The 27,438-nt window shown below is 42.3% G+C and overlaps 1 protein-coding gene across 1 annotated transcript in view; it reads right to left on the reverse strand.

Moving 5' to 3' along the window:
* The window catches only part of cfap299 (cilia and flagella associated protein 299), a 44,997-nt gene that overhangs the window by 11,614 nt on the left and 5,945 nt on the right, over window positions 1-27,438 (reverse strand). The window contains exons 2-3 of the mRNA XM_056591716.1: window positions 25,340-25,449; window positions 12,774-12,864 (exon numbers count right to left, since the gene is read on the reverse strand). Of these exons, the coding sequence (XP_056447691.1) occupies window positions 12,774-12,864; window positions 25,340-25,449 (201 nt within the window). The remainder of the gene's footprint in view (window positions 1-12,773; window positions 12,865-25,339; window positions 25,450-27,438) is intronic.

A 27,438-nucleotide genomic window follows, 5' to 3' on the forward strand; every position in this document is an offset into this window, starting at 1 on the left:
ATTCTGGTTAAATAAAACAAACCTATCTCAAATCAATAAGACTATTTAGTCACAACATTAATAATGGCCAGGTATAAACCTAAAAATAAGGTGCAAAAAGGTGAATTAGAGGGTAAACAAGCATTTATACTAGTTGCACATGCAGCCCTAGTTGTGTGTTTTGGTGTGGTTGCCCTCTAATGGGCTGATGTCTGTTTACTCTGGTGAAAAAGACATAGAGAACAGGTGCTGTGTTTAGGCCTGTCGCGATAATCAATAAATCAATTATTGCGCGATAAATTAAAATGAATGATAATCTTTTGCCGGCCGCAATAATTTCCATTCATACTCTTTTTTTTAAATCATTGCTTTATTGGCCAAATCTGAGAAGAAATCTATTCCATAAACAGAAATATTATAGGCCTTTATTACATGGGTCTTCTCAAAGCTGTGGAACGCTCCGTTCACTTGCATAGATAGTAGTCCGGTAACTTGTCAACTCCAGCGACTTCGGTTGCTAAGCAACGTCAACTTCTTTGGCAGACTATTTCTCTGCTGATCAACACTACGAATGCTGGTAACGAATTAATTGTAAAAAGACACACCATGTGAATTTTTTTTTTCGTTTTGGCAAGTAGCTGTGTAATAAGCGGGATAATGTATAGAACGTCACCGGTCATTATCGAAAATAAGCCCCTTCAGGGCGAAGCAAGTCCTGTTCGCACTGTTGGGGCTTATTTTCCCGATAATGACCGGCGTTCTATACATTATATATATTTATATATATTATATATATTTAGCAGAGTAGGCCTAAGTAACAAATGTCAGTTTGAAATCGGGCTCGGGCTCATAATTACAGGACACAACGAGTAACCCCCCTAATAGACTGAGTCCATTTTATTTATTGTTTTTGGTTGTTTTTTTAATTTATTCTGGATATTTTAAATGTCTTCCAGACGTCCAGTTCCAGTGTTCTTTAAAAAATAAAAGTTTATTGATCTTCGAAAGGGTGTACTTGCATTATTATGCCATTATCATTATATTAGTTGAAAAACAGCAATATTATCGCTTATCGCAATCATTTCTGGGGCAATTAATCACCCAGAAAAATTTGTTATTGTGAGAGGCCTAGCTGAGGCCTAGTATTCCTTCCACAATCTCTCTTTAGGAAGACAGAATAGAGGGTGATACTGTAAAGATTGCGTTGAAGGGGAAACATCACAGTACTGCAAAAAATCTCAGAGAATGCAAATCACGGACCAATGGTGTCAAGAGTAAAGTTTTGCAGCATTAATTCAGTGGAAACAGAGTTGATACTTGCAGGCTGTGATTTTTCACAATGAACCTATGAGGCAGTACTTGGCAGTCGATTTGTTAAGATGTGACAGGAGATGTGATGAGCAATGTTAAGAGAGATGTTGTGAGAGATCCATAAGAGATCCAATGAGAGGTATCAGAGATGTGATGAGAGATTTGATAAGGGATTCAATGAGAGATGTGATGAGATGTGGTGAGAGAGATGTGACGAGAGATGTGATGAGCAATGTGAGGATAGATGTGATGAGAGATGTGTTTAGGGATGTTATGAGAAATTAAATGAGAAATTAGATGAGCGATTTGATTAGGGATGTTATGAGAGATTTAATGAGAGATCCCATGAGAGATATGATGAGGGATGTGATAAGAAAAATGAGATGGATGTGATGAAAGATGAGTAAGATGTGAGGGGAGCTGTGATTAGAGATGTGATGAGAATCTGAATGTAAAACAGAAATACTTTGAGTATTCCTTTTGGATATTGGGTCGTGTTGCAATGCTGCATTCCAGAACAAAATGTATATATGCATAGACAATTTTAAGAACAATTAAAATAAGAATAAGTATGCCCCAAATCTGTGCATTATATTTATGACCACAATATCATGACAATAATAAAACAATAGTACAGTATATAAAAACAGTGTAAATGTTTATACTGAGACATAGGGCCCCATCTTGCATCCGGCGCAATTTACTTTCTACACTGACGCATGTGTCGTTGCTAGTTTGCAACTGGCGCAGAGAGTTCTTTTCCCTCCTGCGCCACGCGTCGGTAAATTAGGGAATGATCTTGCGCCCCAAGAGGAGGTTCGGCGAAAGGAGGAGGCGTGTTTTGGCGCAAACGTTCCCTGGTGCTATTTTGACGTTTCAGAAAACAATTCCGCCACAAACCAAGAAATACCTGGTTTAAAGTCAGTGGCGCGTTGTTCAGATGCTATTTTAAGGGCGCATGCATAATGTTGCTTGTGCACCTCGCACATTCACTTTGCTTCGCTTATCTACCTAGCCACACATTCTTGGTAAATTATTTGGGAAAGAACAGCTGATACAGTGGTAATAAGTTGTACTTTTAAATCAATGCATCTGCAAACACCGTACAGCAAACACATATTTTCTTGACACAGACATCGTGTACAAGTCCATAACTTCTAGGATTGATGAGTATTTGATCGTGAGAAAACATTGTTTTACCGCAAGTGTTAAAAAAAAAGAATGAATGCGGGTGCGCGTGTGTGTATGTGTAAAAGAATGAATTAATGCGGGCGCACGTGTGTGCGTCCATCTGTTTAAACACACGCAAACTAAATACATAACGCATAATACGGTCCATGGCAATGTATATTAACGTGTGGACACATGCATATTAGGAACACAAGTCGTTAACGATATTGCATACAATACTGGTACGAAACGATGTTTGTTAATGTATTGCGTATATCATTAAATAGAACCAGAAATACATAGTATTTCTGAAGTTGTGGAAGAAAACGCTATTCCATGTGTGAATTAGACCATATCATTTGGCCATAAACTGAGCCATTTGAAATTAATTTGTCTCTTCGGAGACTGCAAACGCGCTGTCAAAATATAAACTTGTAAGATTCAAATGCGCTCATGGCTCTTAAAGGGGATGGGAGATGGCACTCTCATTGGTTTATTGCACGTTATGCCCAAACCGGTTAATTAGGCTACTTCAGACCAACCCTTTTTAGATTATTGCCAGGCGCAAGAGTCATTTATCCGCCGGTAAAATAGCAACATCGCCATAGAACCGCCCACAAAGCTACCTGCGTTTGGCGCTTCTCCCATGCGTTTCAGACCGTTAAAATAGGGCCCATAGGATCTATAGATCTTTTAAAATTCAACAATTGTATAAATAAGAATATTAGGTGTTGAAATGTACAGTATGACGAAGTATAAGTGTTAGTGCGAGAGTATACATTAGTATTGCACAGTTGAAGTATTGAATTATTGCAATAAAACATTAAGTTAAGAAAAGTGTTGAAAATATACGCCATCTAATCATACATAAATGATGGCGCTGTGGCTGCTAACATGGGTGAAATAATTCCAGGGTAGGGTATTGGTATTGAGTTAAAGGTGGCCTGGCCACAGGCAAGAATGACTTAATATGGCTCTCTGTGCTGCACCTCGGTACAACGAGAGATATGATGAGAGATTTGAGGTGAGGGGGTGAGATGAGGTTGGAAAGATATAATGAGAGAGAGTTGGATGTGGGATGTGATGAAAGCAATTTGATGTGAGGTGCAATGAGCGACATGTGATGAAAGCGATGTCATCTGAAATGCAATGTGAGAGATGTGATGAGAGTTGAGATGAGAGATATGTAGAAAGAGATGTGTTATAAGATGTGATGAGAGAGATGGGATGTGGGATGGGATGAAAGAGATGTGAGACGTGATGAGAGAGATGGGATGTGGGATGGGATGAAAGAGATGTGTTATAAGATGTGATGAGAGAGAGATGTGGTATGGGATAGAGCTGTCCTTTTACTCTGTATAGTAGGTGATAGTGTCTGAGTGGGATGGACATTTTTTGGCTCTTCATTCTGACAGAAATGGTCAAACCTCTATATTACTAACATCTATACACTCACGTATCTATATATACAGATACACCATAACATGTCATTGTAGGGAGTCGGGAGAGTCTCCCAGTAGAAAACATCAGGTATGTGCCTGCGAGCCAGCAAGGCGTGCTTGTGTAAGTAGTTCATCTGCAATGCAATTCAATTTGAGCTAATCTCAAAGTATTCATAGTGTCCTTTTGTGGGGAACAATGTGGGCGTGTGCTGGGAAGAGTAGGGGTCCCTCGCACACCTTAAAAGACCAGACTATCATGCTCTTTGTCAGCCTAGGATCTGCGTTGAGGGCCGGTATAACCAGAGGTTAACTCTTCTGACCTGGGGCAATCTCTCGCAGTGCTATTAGGGCATCTCAACGGAGCTTAGAAAGCATGTTCACTACAAACATGGCTGCTAAACTTGTCAGTGGAACCATCTCCACACATATCCAGTTAGCTGACTGAGAAAAAGGTCTTTGCTCCTGCATCGATGATATCAATTTTAATAATAATAATTACATCTTGAAAGGATCTTACTAGCAAAACACATGTACAGCTTAATACTAGGTGTAGGGTTAAATATCAGGGCCATTTCCACCCTTCAAATCCCTTCATAAAAACAACCATGTATACTTGATCACATGTCCCAGCTGTCAGCGGGCGGCTGGTGTGAGAGAAGGAAACGCTTGTTCAAGGCTAGTAGTAGTAGTTGTAGTGGTTTCCCCATCTCCCCAGTATAGTGTAGTGAGGTGGTCATTGGTAGGAGAGTGGGGGTCTGGGGGTGGGCGTGGCTAAGCCCAGCCCCTCTTTGCTAGGGGATATGTTTATTTAGATAGCCTCATATTATTTTGCGTTTACTTAAGCCAAAGGTTAAAACGTTATATGCCTGGGTGAACTCACTCTTAACATGGCTTTAAGTTCCAGCTAAATCCTTTCCTTAACCAAGCATTGAGGGAGAATTGCACCAATCAGGAGCAGGAGGCCTGGTGGTCTTGTTTACCTCAGACACTGTAAACATGGAGGTGAAAGATCATACATCATCAACATTTCAAGATTATATCAAAGGAAGAGAACATCGGAAAGCAGCAACATGTTTAAAATGGCAACTTCATTTCAACACACTGTGCCCCACATCTATGTGTGTTTGATGAGAAACATGTGGTCGTGGAGGTCAGACCAGCCTGGGCTGCGCACAATCATTTGTGACATTGAATATGAAGCAGTGTTTATTGCTAAGCGTCGACATATGCTTCGATATTTTCATGCAGTTCCATTTGTCTCAAGACAATTCAATGATAAGATTTAAAAATCTGTTTCTGTTACAATGGTTTTGTTAAAGGTCCCATGGCGTGCTACTTTATGGATGCTTTAATAGAGATATTAGTGGGCCCCTACAACACAGTATTTGAAGACGTTCCCGATATTCAGCCGTGGTGCAGAATTACAGCCACTGCGAGCCAGTCTCACATTGAGCTTTCCCCAAACGCGCCGTTTCAGTGTCTGTAGCTTTAATGCAAATGAGGAGGAGAGAGGCGGGTCAAGGAGATGGGTGGGGGTGTGTACCTGAGCAGCTTGCGGCCATGGTACCATACACTTTATTTACAGTGGATGTATTCTAGTAAATATTCTAGAACACTCCGGGTGCTCCAGCGGGAGTCCTGGAGCTCTATATCGAAATAATATCATATAATGCATAGATATCTATATCATATAATATACATTATCACGGCCGAAAGTTGTGTGCGCCTCCAGACGATATTATGAATCTCAAACCACCGCGTCACCGTCTTCCACGTGCACATCAATCTGAAGTAGACTGAACCACGACATGGAGGAAAATAGGATTGTTGCCCGTGATTGTTGACCGCGATTGTCTCCCGCGGGAGCCTTGCTGCCAAGGTGTGTGTAATCGCACACACACAAACACACACACACATGTGGCGCTCGCACGGTCATAGCTCATTGTCTCATTGGCGGGCCAAATTCTCTGGGCTGGCAAGGCAGAGAAAGGGGAGGTGGCATCTCCCCTTATGACGACACACTGGGAAAATTCCAAAACAGCGCGTCTGGGCTTCGCTTTTTCAAAGGCGAAGCAGAATGCCTTGTGCTCGTTTTACACCCAACAAAATTTCTAGCTACTGGGGGAGCATAGGTAGGCTAGGGGAATTCATATTAATGTTGGAAAACCTCAGAAAGTGAAATTTTCATGCCATGGGATCTTTAATCATTTATTTTTGGTGGTACATAACAGTCTTAACTCAAAAATATCAGAATAATAAAACATACATTTTCTAGTCATTAGCAAAGTTCAGTAACAATATTACAGCAATGATATTGGTCTAGTCTGATCTCTTGTCTAGTCAGGTTGGGTCTAGTCTGATCTCTAGTAAAGTTTAGTCTGGTCTGATCCCCAGTCTGGTGTAGTCTGGTCTGGTCTAGTCTGAGCTCTAGTCTATTCCGGTCTGATTTCTTGTCTAGTCAGGTCAGGTCTAGTCTGATCTCTAGTAAAGTCTAGTGTAGTCTGGTCTGGTCTTGTCTGAGCTCTAGTCTATTCGGTCTTATCTCTGGGCTTGTCTAGTCTAATCTAGTCTGATCTCAAATCTAGTCCAGTGTGGTCTAGTCTGAGCTATAGTCTAGTTAGGTCTGATCTGTAGTCTAGTCTAGTCTAATCTGGTGTGGTCTAGTCTGAGCTGTAGTCTAGTCTAGTCTAGTCTGGTCTAGTATGTTCCAGTCTAGTCTGAGGTCTAGTCTAGTCTGGTCTAGTTTGATCGAGTCTAGTCTGATCTGTAGTCTAGTTTGGTCTGATCTGTAGTCTAATCTAGTCTAATCTGGTGTAGTCTAGTCTAATCTGGTCTGGTCTAGTTTTATCTGTAGTCTATAGGCTGGTCTAATCTATATTCTAGTCTAGTCTAATCCCTGTTTGATCGCTAGTCTCTGGTCTGGTCTGTCTAGTCAGGTTTTGCCTCCTCTCTACTCCTCTCTAGTCTGGTCTAGTCTAGTCTGATAGTATGGTCTAGTTTGGTCTGGTCTTTAGTCTGGTCTAGTCTAGTCTAATCTAGTTTGGTCTGATCTTTAGTCTGGCCTAGTCTAGTGTGGTCTAGTTTGGTCTCCAGACGGCTCAGAGCTATGTAGGCACTAGGATGCAGAATCAAACAGGGGGACTTTAGCCAGCATATTTTGAGGCCCAGTCCTTAATCAAATTCCAGTTTCACCTCCTAGATGATAGTGTCTCTCTCTCTCCCGGTGGAAATTAGACAGGATCGTGTTTTGGCAGCAATGCACCAAAGAGGCTGCTCTTTAAAGACCATGGCAACCACTCACATTGACAGGCTAAGGAACCACTTTACTTACTGCAATAGCCTAGCATATTTAAGCAACATACGAGAGGATGTTGGCAAGGCTGTGATGCTGAAAAGGCATTTAGTGCACAGCTTTATATCAGCGGCCGGGACATAACAGGTGGATATTATTCTTAGATTGTTTTTAATATCATCATGATTAATATGATGGTAGCTCAAGATTTACCAAACAATATCATCATAATCATGTTATTATGTAGATATCAGATCAGATCTAACTATTATACAAAATAGTGATGTCTAGTATGGAGTTGTGTAGTAGAATATAGTAGAGCATATTATAGTAATGGCAAAGAGTTGTGGAGTATAACCTATAGTTGTGCAGTATAGTGTTGTGTAATAATTACAGCATAGTGCTGCGTAGTATAATTTTTATTGCCAAGTAAGCTTTCATATACAAGAATTTGCTTTGGTTTATGGACGTAGAGCTATAACCAAAAGAAAATGAAAGATGGAAGAACATATACGTCTTAAATCGATAACAATGTTTTGAAAAAGGTGTGCAAGTTTGCAAATGGCTAAAATGTTATGGGGAAATGGGGAGGGCCAGGGATTGGTTGGGGGTGTAGATCATTGTGTAGCATAGTATATAGCATTAGCCTACATATTAATGAGTTTGGTTCAACATAACATAGTATGATCACATTTTGTTATGGGAGTTCTATGAAAACTCAGACAGCAGACATAATATAACGGCCGGTTGCCCTTAAGGTCGTTCCATTATCATTAACACTGGCTGTACTCTCTGAGTCCTTCCCCCTCATTCTAAACACATCACTAACAAATCTCAAGACCCTCCTATCTGAGATGAGATAAATAAGTTACATATTCTATTTTAAACAAATAAGGGCGTGTATATTTTCACTCTTTGCCTTCCAACAAAGATCATCAAGCTCAAATACCATTATCAGTTTCAACACCTATATCAAATACAGCCCAATCTTTTGGCATGAAGCTCTATCTCTATGGACTGTTTTCACGTGATGTGATATCAGCTAGCATGCTCCCCTGCTAGGCTATCAGTATATAACAAACTATTCTGAATATAAATTGCTCTACATCCTGTAATTAATGTACTACCCTTGATACCCTGGATATATATATATATATATATATATATATATATATGTATATATATATACATATATATACGCTAAATAAGGAAATAAATCCACCTGCTCTATTCACTACTAACCGTTTATAGAAGGTAGATCTTTTTGGTGTCTTTTGGCCTGAGCCAAGTCTGCCCATGCATTCATTGGACATTACCGGAATCTCCCACAAGACTTGGCTATTGCTAAATCTAGCAAGCATTCATGTATTTGGGGGAGTGGCTTTGCAGGGAGCTGTTTGGTAGGATTATTTCGGTTGGACACCGAAAAAAATCGAGCTGACTCTGGCTGGTATCTCCAAATTGCCTACCCAAATGTGACTGTCTTGGAGTTGAAATAACCACCTTTGAGATCCACAACAGAAAAAAGGTTGTCAAATTTGATTTCCAAAAGCTATGGTTAACCAATCCCAATAATATTTCATTTTTGGAAATTCATATAAAGCAAAGAAAGTAACTTGGTGTCTGTAGTTATGTGTGAAGGTGGTTAATAATCAAGATGATAGATGCTGAGTTACGACCAAGCCTTTATCCCTACCTCTGGAACATTCTGCAATTCAGTCCGGGTCATTCGATAGTGCTGCACGACTCTTGCCTTTCAAACGGACGGCAATCTTGTCCTGTTGCTTTGAAATTAAACTTGCCATTGTTGTTTATACTGGCCGTGTCAAGGACAAAGGGCTCGGGCAGAGACACACACACACACGGCCTGTAACTCAATAGGGGTGGGAATTCTGCTTTAATTTCAATGCTATACTTGATCTCTGGGCTGCATGACTGACCACCTTATTATCTATAGTGACAGGGGCTTATCAATACAGAAGTGGCTGGGCCACAGAACAAAGACAAGGCCTTCATGCAGGATATCCCCCCTGGGCATGGAACACCCAGCCCAGGCCAAGCGGCCACATAACCCTCAGACTGGCTAGGAGGCAGCAGCACAGCTGCACTGGAGGTGCGTGGATATCATCCACTATTATGATCACTAGTACAACTATGCAGCTTACATTCCTTGACACACAGCAACTCAAAAGCTGCAAAACAATACAGGATGTGAGAAATTAATAGAGCGCCTAGTAAAACCTTCTATCTTTATATGAAGAAGTTTATCTTCCGGGACCTTTTGATTTTGATTTGATTTAAAACATATTTAACAATAAATAATCAGAATCGTAAAGAGGAAATCCAATAATGACGTATCCGAAAAGGAGTGGGCGGAAGTGAACAAGGCTCCTCCTCCGCTCGGCCATTTACAACAAACTTAATTTGGAGTAAACCATCATTACATTACCATGAATGAAATCAGTTAACCTATAAAAACTTTAGCCATGGGAATGAGCTACAAATTATAACCCTAGTTTATTTAACAAGACTATATATTAAAAAAGCAATAGTGTCTTTCAAAGACAACTAAAATCAACGAAAAAAATAATTTGATTCAAGAATTTGAATACATTTCAAATCATAATTAAAGAATGTCGTTTTGGCTAAATGACTCAGATATGTTGAATGGGGGAAGACGACTACATAATATACTACCAATTCTACTACACTACTTGGATTGTGACTCTGCCTCGTGCGATAGTGACACTTGGTTGTGACATCATCAGGGGTCTCTGACCCATCCGACAGGTGGGAAGAGTATGGTGGGACACCTTGGGTTTCACAGGTTAACCTCCAACAAAGGATCCCCCAGGCTCCCTGCGCAGGTGTGACCTGGATTTGATTCTTCTCAGCCAGCGTAAATACAGCCAGCACTGCCCAGGTGCACCTTTTGTTTGTGTGTCTTTTGGCAGCAAAGAGCATTTCGTAACCGCACTGTTTGAGAAGAAAGACACACAGAAGGTGAGTTACTGAGGCTAAGCTGATTACAGAGATAGTACAAGGCCGCAGCACACAACACACCACCACACTTTTTACCCTTCCCTCTTGTTTCCCCCAGGATACACAGACAACCACACACACTCATGGAAAGTAACGTCCACCCACCACCACACTTTTATTTTGAAATTAAAGGCTAACAGCTGTGCCTTCCTCTTAGATCCTGCATACATTCAGAATGAACGTTTGGTGTCTCTGTATCCTGGGGAAACCGGAGGGAAGGAAATTCTGTGTACAAACGGAAGACTTTTTCATGAGAGCTGAGGTCTATCCATCTCTTTAGACAGAACAACCTCAAACATCTTAACTGACTCATCTGAAGCTTAAAAAAAAAATGACCAAGGGGAACCAAAGTATGTGGAAGAAAACCAGGACAGGACCTATAACTGACCCCTGTGGAACACCCCACGATTGAGGAAAAGACTCAAATACAATTGAAATAGAAATAAAAACTCACCAATAGCCACTGAAAACATCAAAACATAATTGATCAGAGAGGTAAGAGGAGAACCACAGCAGGGAAGTCCCTGATACGAAAGTATCATATTAATAGATTGTGTAAAATGCTGCAATTAGATTGAGCGTTACCAAGATGGAAAGTTCTCCATCATTAGAAAACCTAGTATACTTTAAATCAAAATACAAAACAGATAGCTTCAGCCTCAAATTCCACCTACAATTGAGCATATTTAGCTTACAACTGCAGTAAGTAAGCGACACAACCAGGTGTCTGCAAGATAAATGCAAGTTTGTGACATGGTTGTAACAGGTCCCTCAAATCAAAGGCACAACTGCAACACGGCTTTCCATATACAGTAAATGATGCGGATCACTTATTGGTGAATGGACAAGCGGGGCTGCATGCCTAACCTGATGCAGCTGTTCCCAGCAACAGCTATCTAGCTTAAATGTTGATTCTAATAAATGTTGAACAAAGTGTTGCTCTCCTTTCAAGAAGTTATTTACACTCCAATACTATTCAAAAAGTAAAAGGTGTAATGATGAAATAACCTTTTTTATTAGTTATCAATCACCCACAGATTTTCGCATCATACATTGTTGGCAGTGTTTGATACATTGCCATCTAGTGTACATTTGGTGTACTGACACCTTGTTTTGTAGGTTTTGCAGACATGAATTTAACACTTATCTGCAATATTTTTGCACTCAGTGTGCGCGAATGAGTAGGACAATCAAACAGAAGAAGAACAGAAAAATATTCTGATGAAGGTCATGGTTTTGCTAACCTGTTTAAAGATAACTTGTTACCATGCTTCAAAGCAGCATGCCATTAAGTGCTCCAATGTGGGGTATTTTTCCAACATAGTGGGACTTGACAGAAAATAAAGGTATTCCAGCAGAGGAAGCAAGTTAGCCAAGGAATGTCGCGTGTGTTTCAGATGATATAAAATAAGGATGATTCCACATCTTTTCTCATTCAATGTTCCATAATCTATGCCCCATATAGAGGTATTTGTTATAGGGTTACATGTAAAATAAATGTATAATATAAATCTTCATTAAGGACTCAGATGGTCCACTCACATCCAACATACACACACACATATGACACATTAAAATACATACTAAAAAAATACTGTACTAAAATAGGTGCAAGCTATCATGCCAATGCTTTCGAAGCCTGGATGTGAACCGATAGCCCATCATAGGGTTGGTTAAGGCTATATTATGCTATTTTCTGATAAATCCAATCGACACATGAAATTAAACATTAACTTTCGTAACAGTGCCTGACATGTCGGTACATTAGAGGACACAAATAGCTGGCTAGCACTGTGCCACCTAGGAACACGGAGCAACAACCTCATGGCATCATTATATGCCACTCTAAGCCTCTGCATACTTCTCACTCTGTAAGAGGACCAGAGATGAGCTGTACATAACATGTGCAGAGCATATCATTTGAATTATTGATTACTGGACATCTGATAAAATGTTACACGCCTGTTCACATTAAAAGCGCCTGGCTACTGTTCTTCCACTTCAGCTCAACTGTTCACATTAGACATTTCTTCTGACATAGTATGCAAAAATATTAACGCAAAACTGGGTTGCATGGAGTTATTTAATATTATCCAGTTCAACAGCTTTCACTTATGAACATAGATGGCTGGTCTTTTACAGTTTTTGGTCAAATGATAAATATCATTTCAATCGTCTGTTTTCATAAAAATTCTGGTGGTGGATTTCGACTTTGTCCTTGCCATAGTTAACCAGTGTATCATCCTACAACTGGCATGGCTTGTGAAAACATAACGATGTTGAGCAAATTGTGCTCACTTGCTTTCGATTTTTTTTTTGTGAATTTTAATCAAGCAGAGTCTGTAATTATTTGTAGCAGCTAGATAGTCACACTCATTTTTCAAACAACATTATTATATAATAGTAATCATAACAAATATTCAAAATATAAAATATTATAATAATAGCAATAGTATTAATAATAATATTATTAATAATAATAATAATAATAATAATAATAATAATAATAATAATGATGATGAATAGATTTTACTCACAGTCAATATTCCATTGCGATTGTTCTCCTCTCTCTCTGCCAGAGCTTTCAGGAAATTGTCTTTCAGTTCTTTTCCTGCACTTGCCAGTGTCCTGGAAAATACAAGACTTTTTTTTTTCATATAGTCTTTGAGTTTGAAGTCTTTATAGACAACCCATAGAATTATTTTACAATCTCTGCTCTATGAAAATAAACAATTTGAATGTCTCCCAAAAATACAATACGGTGGGTAAAGAAGCCAGTACTTCAAATTCGGGAGGACTATAAGAATCAAGAACACTTGGGACTTTAAAGGTTTGGATGGAAGTTGGTCAACACTGGGGTTATAGAGAACATTGTACAAGATCTACTCTCCAGATCATACAGCTTCTCAAACATGATCCAAGGTGTTTTCTAACTATTCGCTGGCGGTCCGACGTGTCAGATGAACGGTATCAGGATGAAATGATAGATCATATTATGACAGCTTTCTACTCCCAGACTTCAGCGTCTCTATGGAAACATGGTTTTGGGGCTTGCTGGAAATCTGTACACCTGACAAAACATGAGCACCAGAGGTTCCTAAAGCCAACAGCACCAAAGGCCCTCGGCAAGAGTTAACAACGGGCAAACAATCCGTCAGGTCAATAGAGATAGTGAATATACAGTACTGACATTGGCAGTAAACATGGCAATAAAAAAGTAAAAAGACAGTAAACATGTTTACATGGACAGTAAACATGGCCACATGAATATGTTAAAGACTGTTAATTAGACATATAGATATGTACATCTAGAGATGTATGGTTAATCGTTTGGGATCTGATCTGATCATGCAAATATGATAGGAAAGGAAATGTGAAATGCAATTATGGATTACTTTAAAAAAATCCATTTCCTTATTCCAAAACAGTATCAGCTGTTGAGGCAGTAGCAAAGTGAATGATAATAAACTGATTTTTTTCTGTTTTCTGTCAGGAATTGTTGGTTCAATAGTGTAGATATGAGCAAGGGAAAAGGTCATGCTTATTGTCAGTTAAAATATCTTTTATCAACTTTGATTTCCCTTTGAATGCATGTAGCACATGGCTCGCTGTAGGATGTTCATCAGTAAATCAGGAAAATAGGCCACATATTATACTTAACATATCAGTATTCTTAATCCATCTCTACTGTATGTCAGCTGAGAGGAGAGGTGCAGGAAGGAGGTTTAACACGAGGCAGGGGTATCTGGAATGTGATGCCAAACAGATGTTCCCCAGAAACGTCACGTTTTAATTAGTCTCTCCACATTCCTCCTCATAGAAAAGCCTTATGGTGGGATTGACATCAAATGGACTTTTTAACTGTGAAATGAAAGGCGAACCGTCATGCCGCTCTGCTATTGTCTAATATAAAAAAGTGGATGAGTTGATCACTACGATTTTGTTTTGTACACAATATGCATTCGAAGCAGTACTATTTTAGGAAGTAGCAGAGGCTGATGATTTTCCCAAGAACTGAGTTTTAGCATGAGCCTCAGTTGGTTAAGAACAAAGATTTGTATAATTTCACATGGTTGGAATTGGAAACACACAATAAATCCACCTTCCAAGCGCATAGTTGGTTAAAATAACAGGCATATTGTCTTCTCAAAAATTAATTCACAACATCCAATTTTCAAACAATGTGTCATGGAGACATAAAAAACAATTTCTGATTCTCCATTTGTCAAACAGTGAGATTCGGTCCCAATCTTTTAGTAAAGAACACTAATGCACCACAGCCATACATTACCTTCCTGAGGCAGATTAAGGTCTTTGTGTTGATAGCTAGAGCTGTTAACCTGCTTACTATCAAGAGGCTGATTTGAACCAGTGACCAAGTAGACACACGCTACTTTATATTTTCCCTCCTAATGAAATCACTGTATCCGTTTCACACCTGCTATGGGGGTGTAATTCTTACCATGTCATTTTCACTGTAGTGTGAAAGGGTCAGGGTTAGACTGAACTCACACACAGAGTGCAGATTCAACTGGCAAACATGTTTAAAACAGCAAGTATTTTGGCTCTGTGCCATGCTTTAAATTACAATAATAGGGAACTGGATCTGAATGTGAAAATATACCAGTTTCAATGTTATTTATACTGCTCCTTTGGCCTGTGCCCCATAATGAAAGTCTTAGAGGAATCCCACTGCGGGAAAACTGCCGGGGCAGCACATATTTGCGGAGCTGGGGGCTGAGGATGGAGGGCTGGGGGAGGGAGGGCTGGGTGGTGTTGGGGGTAGACGAGGGGAGGGCTTGGTGGTGCTAGGGGGAGGGGTGTTGGGGTGGGGCTGTGAGGGCTGAGTGGTGGGCTGAGTGGTGGTGGGGTTGCTGTGAGTGAAGGACAGCTGCAGGATGCTGGGGAGGGGGGGGATAGGCCTAAAGTAAACACAGGTGTTCAGGAGGCAAGTGATCAGTAGCTGAGGAAACCCAATGTCACGCTCTCAGGCCCAGGAACACCTCCACTACTACCTAACCAATACAACCCTAACCCTAACAGACTGCTCCCTTCATTCCATTTATATCTTATCAACCAAAACAAGAGTCAGGCTATTACATCTGGGCTTATTAGTGACCAATGAGGCGATGTGAGGCTCCGTTTCCTCACATAGTCTTGTGTTTGTCTTGTGGTCGGGGCAGGTGGGCTTGAGGTTTCTGGAGAAATGAAGGGTAATGGCTATCAGCTGGGCTTATTAGCATCTCCATTAACAAGATTAACGTTCTGTTTCAGCTAAACCCTGCCGCTGAAATTCTACATATGAGCTTTCCGGAGGGCGCAGGGCCGTTCTCTGAGTGCTAAAGCCACTTTGAGTGTGTGATGCGTTGGCCTGCTTTGCTGGGGGTGAGCTGAGCAGGGAGCTATCCACTGTGTTTATAGACATATAAACAAAGAATTACAGGGAGGCCTCCTTCCTTCACTTTGGCCCCTAAAATGATGCTCTAAACCATTAATATAGCAAATGGTTTCCAAGTGTCCCTGAGGATAGTCAGACTGTAGTCTCTTCACTGCATGCTATATTTCAGAATATAGACTGGTCCACTCGCGGGATTGGGGGACGTGCTTTACACAGAACTGTGTTGGGAAAGACACACTGTCTGTATACCTGGTGGCTAAGACCTCATAGATGGCTGAAGGCTAACTGCCCACTCAAAGATGGCTAGCTGCTAGCTCACAGACGGCTAGCCATGCCATAGGGCGTAGGGACAATCCCTTTCACAAACAAGGTGCCCTGTTGAACCGGGGCCTGCCCGTAATTCCGACACCTCATTGTTCCGACGTCTCATTGGTCTGAAATATTTCCCATTGGATCGACATGCCACTATGCCGATGGTTCAATGTTACGAAAACGGAACCCATTGGTCCGAAGGGCCGTTTGTCCGAATTTTCAAAAAGGAGGCGCATTAGTCCGACGGTTCAATATGCCGAATAGGCCTACATAAAGAGTTTCATACCGCGCTCTCTCTCTCTCTCTCTCTCTCTTTTGTCACTTTGCTCTCCAATATTGAGAGAGAGAGAGAGAGAGAGAGAGAGAGAGAGAGAGAGAGAGAGAGAGAGAGAGAGAGAGAGAGAGAGAGAGAGAGAGAGAGAGAGAGAGAGAGAGACAGAGAGAGAGAGAGAGAGAGAGAGAGAGAGAGAGAGGTATAAAACTCTTTATATTTAGGCCTATTCGGCCTATAATGCGCCTTTTGTTTGACACATCGGACAGACGGCCCTTCGGAACAATGGGTTCCGTTTTCGTAACATTGAACCGTCGGCATAGTGGCATGTCGATCTAATGGGAAGTATTTCGGACCATTGAGACGTCGGAACAATGAGGCGTCGGAATTACGGCATGGCACCGTTGAACCATGTCATTTTGGCCCTCACAGAATTTCTCTTAAATGATTAATGTAGGAAGTTCTACTTTATTAATATATTCATGAATACATGTAAAAAACATTATTAAACAAAACATTTTTTTAAAGGTTTTTCACAGCTAACCATTCCAAATGTAATCAATGTCATTCCATAAAAAAACGTATTGGCTGGATGAGCAAACATTCCTACTTAATGATCCGCCTTTGTTGAAAATCAATATTCAGTGGGGTGCTGGGAAATCCTGGAATGTTGAGACACTAATTAAAACAGGACGTTTCTAAGGGACATCTGTTTGGCATCACATTTCCTCCCGAAATGTCTTTGCTGGTAGCCAATGTTTGACTTTGAAATAATTGATCTAATTGCAGAGGCGGATTAACTGAATGAAGGCTTCCAACGGTGTGGCAGATGTAACCTTTCAATATTACACGAATTCTAGACAACCGACATTTACTGTACCAGAATATTATTCCTAAAGAGTTCTTGGGAAAATGAATGTGATGGAAAATATTATTTTGGGCTTGTGAATGTCAAGGGAAATTCCACCCAGCGTGATATTTTTTTATTTTGAGTTGTTTTAATCCTCTGTCACCTCTCTGTTTCACTTTCAAACTGTTGTGCCCGGGAGATTTCACCTGCACCCTCACTGTGCCTGGGGCCTCCCCGCCCCGCGGCCGCATGGTATCCAAAGACACATTCGATATATGTTGTATAGTTATTTATAACCCAACACAGACCCTGCATTGTCTCGGAACAACTGCTGAATAAAAATAATATTATGTGCTGAAATCCATCCTGCTTCTACCTGTCATGTATCGGCATGGAGGCTGTTCCACTTGAATCAAGCATCTACAGTGACAGAGGTGGTACTGCACTCTCCTAGTACAGTATATCCATGTCTGGTCAGTGTCTTAATCAGCCTACATTTCAAATCCATGTTTTAGACCAGAATAGAGGAGGTTAGCTCTGATTTGAACAGACTAGAGGAGGTTAGCCCTGGTTTGACCAGAATAGAGGAGGTAAGCCCTGGTTTGGAGCAGAATAGAGGAGGTAAATCCTGGTTTAAACCAGAATAGAGGTGGTCAGCCCTGGTTTGACCAGAATAGAGGAGGTTAGCCCTGGTTTAGACCAGAATAGAGGAGGTTAGCCCTTGTTTAGACCAGAATAGAGGAGGTGGACTGTGGATGAGGAGGAGTTTGGCCGTGGCTGAGGAGGTAAACTGTCGTTAGAAGGAGTTGGGCTGTGGCTGAGGAGGTGGGCTAAGGGTGATGAGAAGATGGGCTGTGGGTAAGGAAGTGGGCTGTGGGTGAGAAGGAGTAAGTGGGTAAGGCTGTGGGTAAGGTTATTCACCTGCTTCTGCTTCTAATTCGTTCACACTTTCCAACATTCTACAGGACTACTAGTTGAACTTTACAACGTTGGATTGAACACTGGTACAAGGCCCGAGCTACCTTGTCCCACAAAGACAGAGTGGTTAACAGCTTCTTGACGGCCCTTCCATTTGACCAATCACTACTACTCACCAAGCGTGCCATTCATTCCATCTGATATTAATGGATTGGGTTTCACAGGGACCAAGGGAGCATCTGCTTTCTGTTTAGGCTTTTGTAATGTTCAGGTTTCCTTTCTCAGCCCTGAGCTAAACCTGGGCTGACACAGGGCTATATAAGGGCTACAACAGGGCTACCACCACAGGGCTGGGACAGGGCTACAACAGGGCTAAGACAGGGCTACAACAGGGTTGACACAGGGCTACAGCAGGGTTGACACAGGGCTATAGCAGCCCTACAACAGGGCTGACACAGGGCTAAAGCAGGGTTGACACAGGGCTATAGCAGCCCTACAACAGGGCTGACACAGGGCTACAGCAGGGCCTTGTTGTAACAAGGCTACACCAGGGCTGAGACAGGGTTACAACAGGGCTATAGCAGGGCTATAGCAGGGCTACAACAGGGCTGAGACAGGGCTATAATCGCAGACACAGGGCTATAGCAGGGCTACAACAGGGCTGAGACAGGGCTACAACAGAGCTGAAACAGGGCTATAACAGGGTTGACACAGGGCTATAGCAGCCCTACAACAGGCTTGACCCAGGGCTCAGGGATAAACCTAACTTTTTTCACAACCGTCCCAGAATCGTCCCGAAAAACAATTTGAACCGTCCCGAATTGTCCCAAGAAACTTTTTTACATTTTGAGTTGCTACTTACTGATAATATAATAAAAACACAATGCATTATGTTGATAAAATAATACATTTATTTCCAGACTAGATTTGTTTAGCTTCAAGAAGACAACCAACACCCTGGGGGGTGGCCTACTTGGAAGAATTGCGGGCGGTTCGCCGTTGAAATAAATAAATAAATAAATAATATTAAGCAGGTTAACATATTGACTAGACAAACGGCAAACTGACAAATTTGACACATATTTTTCAATATTCTCCCTGCGTCTGAAATGCGCAAAACTCTCCTCCCAGCGCTCATCCACTGGTTTTCCATAAGCATTCCACTATGCGATCAACAGAAAAATTAAGTCAGTGCCCACAAAATTCTCCTCTTCCCGAGGTCGACCCGAGAGAGAATATTGATCCTCCCGATGACAATTATGTCCCCGGGATGTCGTTAATTTTAATCCCTGCCAGCCAGGGCTAAACCAAGGCTTACACAGGGTCCCAGCAGGGCTGACACAGGGCTCCAGCAGGGCTACTACAGGGGTACAGCAGGGCTACAACAGGGTTATAGCAGGGCTACACCAGGGCTATAGCAGGGCTACAACAGGGCTGACACAGGGCTCCAGCAGGGCTACTACAGGGCTACAGCAGGGCTACAACAGGGCTGACACAGGGCTATAGCAGGGCTACAACAGCATCTGATTAGCATTGGCGCTGCTATCAGCATTCCCCTGGTATTTTATTACCACAGGTGCAGGGATGCACGCTAGCTGCTCAGGCTAATGGGAAGCAGCTCTATTTATACATGTGCAGGCACTAGAGAGCCCTGGGTGGAGGGAGAGACTGAGTGCAGAGCAAACACAGCAATGGGGGAGTCATGGGAGGAGGGGTCCTAGGAGGAGCGGCTGCCAGCTACAAGCTGACACTAGAGCACTAGAGCCTTCAGCGGCCCCCGACTCACACACACACACACACACACACACACACACACACACACACACACACACACACACACACACACACACACACACACACACACACACACACACACACACACACACACACACACACCCAAGGGGTTGAAAACGTACTTCTTTTCACCACCTTCCCAAAAACGTCCCGAAAAACATTTTGAACCGTCCCGAATTTTCCCAAGAATCTTTTTTACATTTTGAGTTGTTAGGCTACTTGCTGATAATATAATAAAAACACAATACTTTATGTTGCTAAAATAATATATTTATTTCCAGACTAGTCACAGAACGTGACCTTCTGCCGGTACTCCACCATTTAGTGACTGCATTTAGTGAGTTGTATTCGTCAAGAGGAGGGCTCAACAGCCTCATGCATTGAGATTTGTATGAGGCTGTTCAGAGTGTCATTGGCTAGGCGAGTGATGGGAATTTCGATTCACTTAGAAGATTCATAGTCATTTGAGTAAATCACTAAAAAGATCCGAATCTTTTGAGTCCTTTGAATCTGAATCAGTTGAAATTTTGTCGCTGAATGAGCCCAGCAGCCCACTCCCTAGTGCCTAATGCGCACGCTCACAGCAAACCACTGTAATGCAGTTTTGAGGATATCCAGGGGAAATACGCGAACATATTTGAATATTAAAAAGGATGCATTGCAAACATCGGAGATGTCGCCAACGTGACTGCTATCTGAATTAGGAAAAAAACGTATGGATTAATCTTTTTTCTCTTCGAAGCTCGTCAAACACAGAAATACTGAGAGTTCACATAGTCAGCAAACAACTTTAATTTTAATAAGCTACTTTCATTTTAGAATACAATCTCTCGTAAAATAATGCCTTTGTAACAAAAGAGTTTAACGATTTACATTCAGTACGAGCCCGACCCATTTAGTAGCCTATGAGTCCGTTGAGTTGGTCTTTCACTCAACAGGATATGAGTCCGACCCATTCAATATGAGTAATTTGAGTTAGTCTTTCACTCAACCGGATACGAGTCCGACCCATTTCAACTGAGTCCTTTGAGTTAATCTTTCACCCAGCCGGATACGAGTCAGACCCATTTCATCTGAATCCTTTGAGTTAGTCTTTCACTCAACCGGATACGAATCCGACCCATGAATTCGCTCAGTCTATGGATCTGGATCTGTGTACAGCTCTGACTACAGGAAGTTCTTATTCAACCACGCAGCTGGCAGCTCCGGGTCCGTATGCTTAATCTAAGTTACTATGCAGATGAAAAACGGATGTGTTAATGTTGTTATAGACCTACAGTTTGATGACATTCGTGCATTGTTTTAATAATGTCGTCCGTAGCAGCCAGAACCGAAAGATTCGGGTTAATTGAGACCACGGACTCGTGACTCATGGGTGAATGTAAGGATTCGGATCTTTGAATCCGATTGACTCAGATTCAACCACCGAGACCTCCAGTCCGACTTCACCCGTTTCATGCAGGAGAGACCACGCTCGCAGCAGGAGCTGCTCACACCTTTTTCGCGGCAAGGTCAGCGCGTTTACACTGCCCGAGGTAAATTGCCGGCTTGAGCTAGCACCCAAATTTACCCTCCAGGACCCTACACACATTCGCGGTTTATTGGGTTTCATTCTGATGTAAATGCGACATCCCCGCGGTTTTGGGGGGGAGGGCTTGGGTAGAGGTGCTGCGCTGGTTCCACAGAGACAACGCAGCGATATCATCATGAGAAGTTCTAACTGGAGAGAAAGTGAAATCCGCGAGCTGCTGATTATGTAAGAGAAGGTGATGCAGTCGCATTAAACAAAGACGTTGAAAGATGGTGCGATCTACGAGAGAGACGCAGAGGAACTTTCCTTACGAGACTTTTGTGGTGGTCGGCAAAATAAAGAATATGTTGGCGTTTTTGCACTTGTAAATAGTTAATCGCGTTTGTAGCCTACACTCAGACGTGAACTCATTCTTGCATTCAGGTGACTTCATTCATAAAAAATTAAAAACATTCGGGAGTATGCAGATTATTCTAAAGAGGTCTAGACTAGAGATGCGCGGTTGGCTGTCATACCCGCAGTCACCGTGGATAATCCACAAAAAAAAGTAATAGCCTACTTGAAGGAATTGCAGGCGGGTCACGGTTGACATAAATAAATAAGTAGGTTAACATATTGACTAGGCCATTTGTTCTCAAAGTGCGGCCCGCGGGCCAATGGCGGCCCGCAGAAACATTCCTGGCGGCCCGCAATGTTATACAGATGTAAGTTATTAAAAAATATTTTTTTTATTTTTTTATTATTATATCAATATTAAATTAAACAAAAATAAATAAATATAAAGAGAAAAGTCGACTCTCTAGCTTTCAATTGAATCCTTTTACATTTGTTAGTTCTAATCCAACTGTACATTACTTTGAAAGGATGAATCTCAGTTTCTTGATTTAGACCTCATTGACCTCACTCCCAGAGGGCCACGGTGCAATGTTTTTTTTCACCACTGGGATGCTGACGGCGTTTCCCGCCAATTCTTTTTTCCTTTGGTTGCCCTCAGCCAAATTTTGGGTTCCTAAATTGGCCCTCAACTGTCAATACTTTGAGAACCCCTGGTAGACAAATGGCAAACTGACAAATTTGACATATATTTTTCTATAATCTCCCTGAGTCTGACATGCGCGAACCTCCGACCTATAAGCAGACCCACTGCCGGTCAAAGTGAAGGGTGTTACCCCCGAGAGAACATCGGCCCTGGAGGGATCGTCTCTCCTGTGCTCCTCGACTACGGTCTGGGAGCCGACAGCCAGAAAGGTGTAACACTTCGATTTCACCCAAGGCTGAATTAAAAGTAGGCCTACATGTCTTTCTAAATGTTGGTCATCAACAAGGTTGTACAGTAGTAACTTCGGGCACATCTGTCAAAATAATTGTTTTTTTACAGTTTTTATTCAGTCATTGCGCTGTGGCCGAACTGACGGGGATATTATCTGATATTATGAATCTTAAAGACTGCGTCAGGTTCTCAGACTCTCAGTTCTCAGAAAGGGATTGTCCCCGATGCGGGACAGCTGTCAGTTCACTTGACAGCGACGAAGTGTCCTCTTTTTCACAAACTCAAATCTGGTCACCCTAGTTACAACATAATCGACACGAATGAGCACAGCATCGAGCAGTGGAAACGTGGGTTTATTTACTATGAAGTTCGTATTTTTAATTGTTGAAATGAAATCAGCGGTGACTAGCTAGTTGTTTTGGTAGCGGCTAAATTAGCATGTCGCGATACTTTGTACAGGGGATCACGTCTGCGCCGAGTAGATGCACAGAGGGTTGAAACAGCGCTTGTCCGGTCTGCTCACAAGAAGGTTTCTTTGGCCAGTTACTGTGATTAAACACGAGTTGTTTAATGTTCACAATGTATCGTTTTTCATGGGGAAAATTAGATGCGTCCCCGGGACGCATGGATAGTGAGTTTAGTGCGTCCTTTCAGATTTTAATGCGTCAGGGACGCAGGACGCGTACCTAGCAACATGATCCCCCACGGCTTATTTTTGACTTGCAAGCATTACAAACAGCGTGTTTTGGGTCGTTCTGGCACACAGTGAAATAAGTCCAAATCAGCGACATGTTTTCTTCCCGCGCTCTGGGCGCCTTGAGCTGCTACGCACCGCGCATGCGGGTGAGTTTGATCGGCCGAAAACCGGAAATTACGACAGTGACCGGCAGGTCACCGATTGTGACCGATTGGATACAAAACCGGCTTTTTTAATCGGCGGCCGGTTGATCGGTGCATCTCTAATTTATTGTGTTGATCAATTTTGAACTTTGGGTGACTAGCAGCTGTGGCCTTTTTGTGTGTGGTTTTACCAGTGTGTTTATTCTGTGCTTTTTCATGACCCTCTGGAAGCGCTCAGCGACCCCTCTGATGTACGGCAGTTTCACTGCTTCTCTGCTCTCCCTTTTTTGTTCCTTATGTTTTTTCCTTTCCTTTGTTTGTGTTTCCTCTTTTGCTTTTACCTGTTGCGTTCCTTTCTGTATTGCCCATTGTGGATACATATTCAGAATGCACTGTGTTTTCAGTGCATTCTGAATATGTTGCTCCTCCTGTGCTCTGTCCTTGGGATCCGTTGTTAAAGCTGCCCGTTCAAGTAGTGTTCTAACCACTGAGTTTATGTGCTATTGGGTGTTCTGATGTCCAAAGTAGGTATTAGTCTGTGTGTTTCGGTTTCCTATAGATTTTTATTTTGATGTCTCCTTTAATCGTGTGGATTGAAGGAGATTTTTATGTCCCAAAAAATCAATGGATCTGTCTGTTTCTTCTTCATGTGGTAACTTTATGTTGCCAGTGTGGTCAATCGAATTGAGGTGATCTGTGATTTCTTGTGTATGTCGTCTCTTTACTTTTTCCAGAATGTCGTCAACGTACCTCTTCCATAGTGTTGGCCTGTACTACTCCGGTGCTGATGTTATTGCTTCCTTCTCCAGGTATTCCATAAAGAAGCCAAACGTTATGGCTGATAGTGGATCCCCCATGGCGAAACCCTCTTTCCGCCTGTATATTTTTGTGCGGAACTGAAAATAAGTTGAGGTGGCGATGAAATGGAGTAATTGACAGATGTCCATTACTGTCAAATTTGTGCGTTTCTTGAGTTTTTTGTCCTTTTGTAGGCGTTGCTGTACTATTTGCATCATCCGTCACATCTCCGTTAACATCAGCTGATAAGAACGCTTCACACTAATACACCCGTGTGACCTTCTGATGAATACGGAAGTATATCCGTCGAAACATGTCAAGGTAAAGAAAATAACATCTACCAATATATGTGTCTGCGATAAAAGAAAACTATAAATATCCATCTCAATTGTATACACAATGAATGCATTACAACTTTCAATCATGCCTAGCAGGGTAAACAGTGTGTGTGTGTGTGTGTGTGTGTGTGTGTGTGTGTGTGTGTGTGTGTGTGTGTGTGTGTGTGTGTGTGTGTGTGTGTGTGTGTGTGTGTGTGTGTGTGTGTGTGTGTGGGTGCGTGTGTGTGGGTGCGTGCGTGGGTGTGTTTATGTGTGTATGTGTGTGGGGGGGGTGGTAGATTTTATCAAGGGGAATTACAGGAATCCCATAGTTTGTAAGATCTGATTTGAGACCTAGAAGAAAAATGTACTCAAACAAAGATGATCATTTCAAAGAAAGAGAAAAAAAGAAAGAAAGAAAAAACATGTAATTCAAAGGAATACGCAAAAAACAAGAATGACTTCATCAATTCTCATGTTGGTCAAGTAGTTTCCCACTTTCGAAAGCACCTACATTGTAGGAATAGTTGGAATATGGAAGGTTTCCTGATGCCAGAGCTCCTTCAATGCAACAACAAGTCCCCACAGGTTCATACAAGGGTGGGTCCATTTCATAGACAATAATGTCAATGAAATATTAATAGCGTGGTAATCAGCTGTCCTCAAAAATAAATAGGTAACAGTCCAATCCTTGGTGCCCCATCACACAGAGGTCCTCTTCAGATGGTTAGAGATGGAGATCCTGGGCTCTCCAGGCCTTGGGAGAGGGCCTGTGAGAGTACTGGTGTTTTCTGCTTCACTTACCGGTGCTGGTTCCTCAGCGATGGAGAAACTTTGCGGGACTGAAACTCCTCGCGCGTGAGAACGGTGCCCCATTGGCCTAACTCCACCAGCTGCCTGGCCAGCTCTTCATCCTGGAGCACCACAGAGGGACAGAAGGATCACTATACCTGTTCTACCTGGGTAACATCCCCTTTCTACCTGAAGAACCTACCCTGTTACCTCTACAGCCTGGTTTCTGCATGTAGCCCCTCCTTTCTACCTGTAGCAACTCCTGCCTAGTTCAAGAACACCCCATTTTACCTCTAGAACCCTCATTTCTACCGGTAGCATCTCATTTATACTACTAGCATCTACTTTCTACATGTAGAACCTCCCCATCTACCTGTGGAAATCTCCCTTTTACCGGCATAACCTCCCCTTTTACCTGTACAACCTCTCTCTCTAACTGTAGAACCTCTTTTGTATCTGTGGAGCCACTCAAGATAACCGCTCCTTTTATCCCAAGTAACCCCTTACTGTGCGTTCACACCAAACACAAAATTGTTCGCCCTTTCGCGTTATCGCCGAAGTTTTGTCGCACCACACATCATAATTTGTCGCTGTGCAAGTTTTGTCGAATTTGTCGCGCCACAACAAGATAACCACCATTGCATGTCTTTACCTTTTGTGGAAGAGGGAGAGCCGTCGGAGGACCCGACGCAGTATATTCATAATATTGTAATGACCACGGAAGAGGCAGTGAATGAAGTATTGAATAGACAGAGATTTATTAGAAAGGCCTACCTAATAAACCGTTGGAACACACAAGACCGGAAACATAGCAACGCCGGTAAACAAACCCCGAGAAGCCCAATCCCTATGAGAGTTCCCCGCGCTACGGCCATCCGGAGGCGCACAGAGCTTTTGGCCGTGATATTATATATACAAATATTATATTATATACTATTATATTATATATAGAGCTCTGGGAGTCGCAAACTGCAACATTCACTTTCTCCTCAATGCTGCAGTTCACCCCGGACTGCACTGCACTGGGTTTGACTGTTGAACGCTGATTGGCTGTTACGTTACACATGTGACTCAGTGGCCGCGCTGTTGAACGCTGATTGGCTGTCATCACGCGAAATTCGCGTCAAAGTTAAAATATTTGAACTCGAGCGAATTTTTCCGCGCAACAAATTCTCGTGAACGTGCTTGCCTGTGCATGGCAAAAGTGTGGCACGACGAATCAAAACTTGACGCCGGTTCTCTCGCGAAAAATTTGCCCGATACCCGTCTCTATGTTCACTTTCTATGGGATCTTGTCGCCCCGTCGCGTTTGGTGTGAACGCACGGTTACTGTGTGTTCACACCAAACGCAAATTTTTTTGCCCGTTCGCGTTGTCGCCGAAATCTTGTCGCGCCACACATCATAATCTGTCGCTGTGCAAGTTTTATCTAATTTGTCGCACCACAACAAGATAACCACCATTGCATGTCTTTACCTTTTGTGGAAGAGGGAGAGACGTCGGAGGACCCGACGCAGTATATTCATAATATTGTAATGACCACAGAAGAGGCAGTGAATGAAGTATTGAATAGACAGAGATTTATTAGATAGGCCTACCTAATAAACCGTTGGAACACACAAGACCAGAAACATAGCAACGCCGGTAAACAAACCCCGAGAAGCCCAATCCCTATGAGAGCTCCCCGCGCTACGGCCATCCGGAGGCGCACAGAGCTTTTGGCCGTGATATTATATATACAAATATTATATTAGATACTATTATATTATATATAGAGCCCCGGGAGTCGCAAACGGCAACATTCACTTTCTCCTCCATGCTGCAGTTCACCACGGAATGCACTGCACTGGGTTTGACGGTTGAACGCTAATTGGCTGTTACGTTAAACATGTGACACAGTGGCCACGCGGTTGAACACTGATTGGCTATCATCCCGCGTCATCACGCGAAATTCGCTTCAAAGTTCAAATATTTCAACTCGAGCAAATTTTTCGCGCAACAAATTCTCGTGAACGCGCTCGCCTGTGCATGGCAAAAGTGTGGCCCGACAAATCAAAACTTGTCGCGGGTTTTCTCGCGAAAAATTCGCCCGACACGCATCTCTACGTTCAC

This window comes from Gadus chalcogrammus, chromosome 6 (assembly GCF_026213295.1).
Source record: "Gadus chalcogrammus isolate NIFS_2021 chromosome 6, NIFS_Gcha_1.0, whole genome shotgun sequence".
In the NCBI taxonomy this organism is placed as follows: domain Eukaryota; kingdom Metazoa; phylum Chordata; class Actinopteri; order Gadiformes; family Gadidae; genus Gadus; species Gadus chalcogrammus.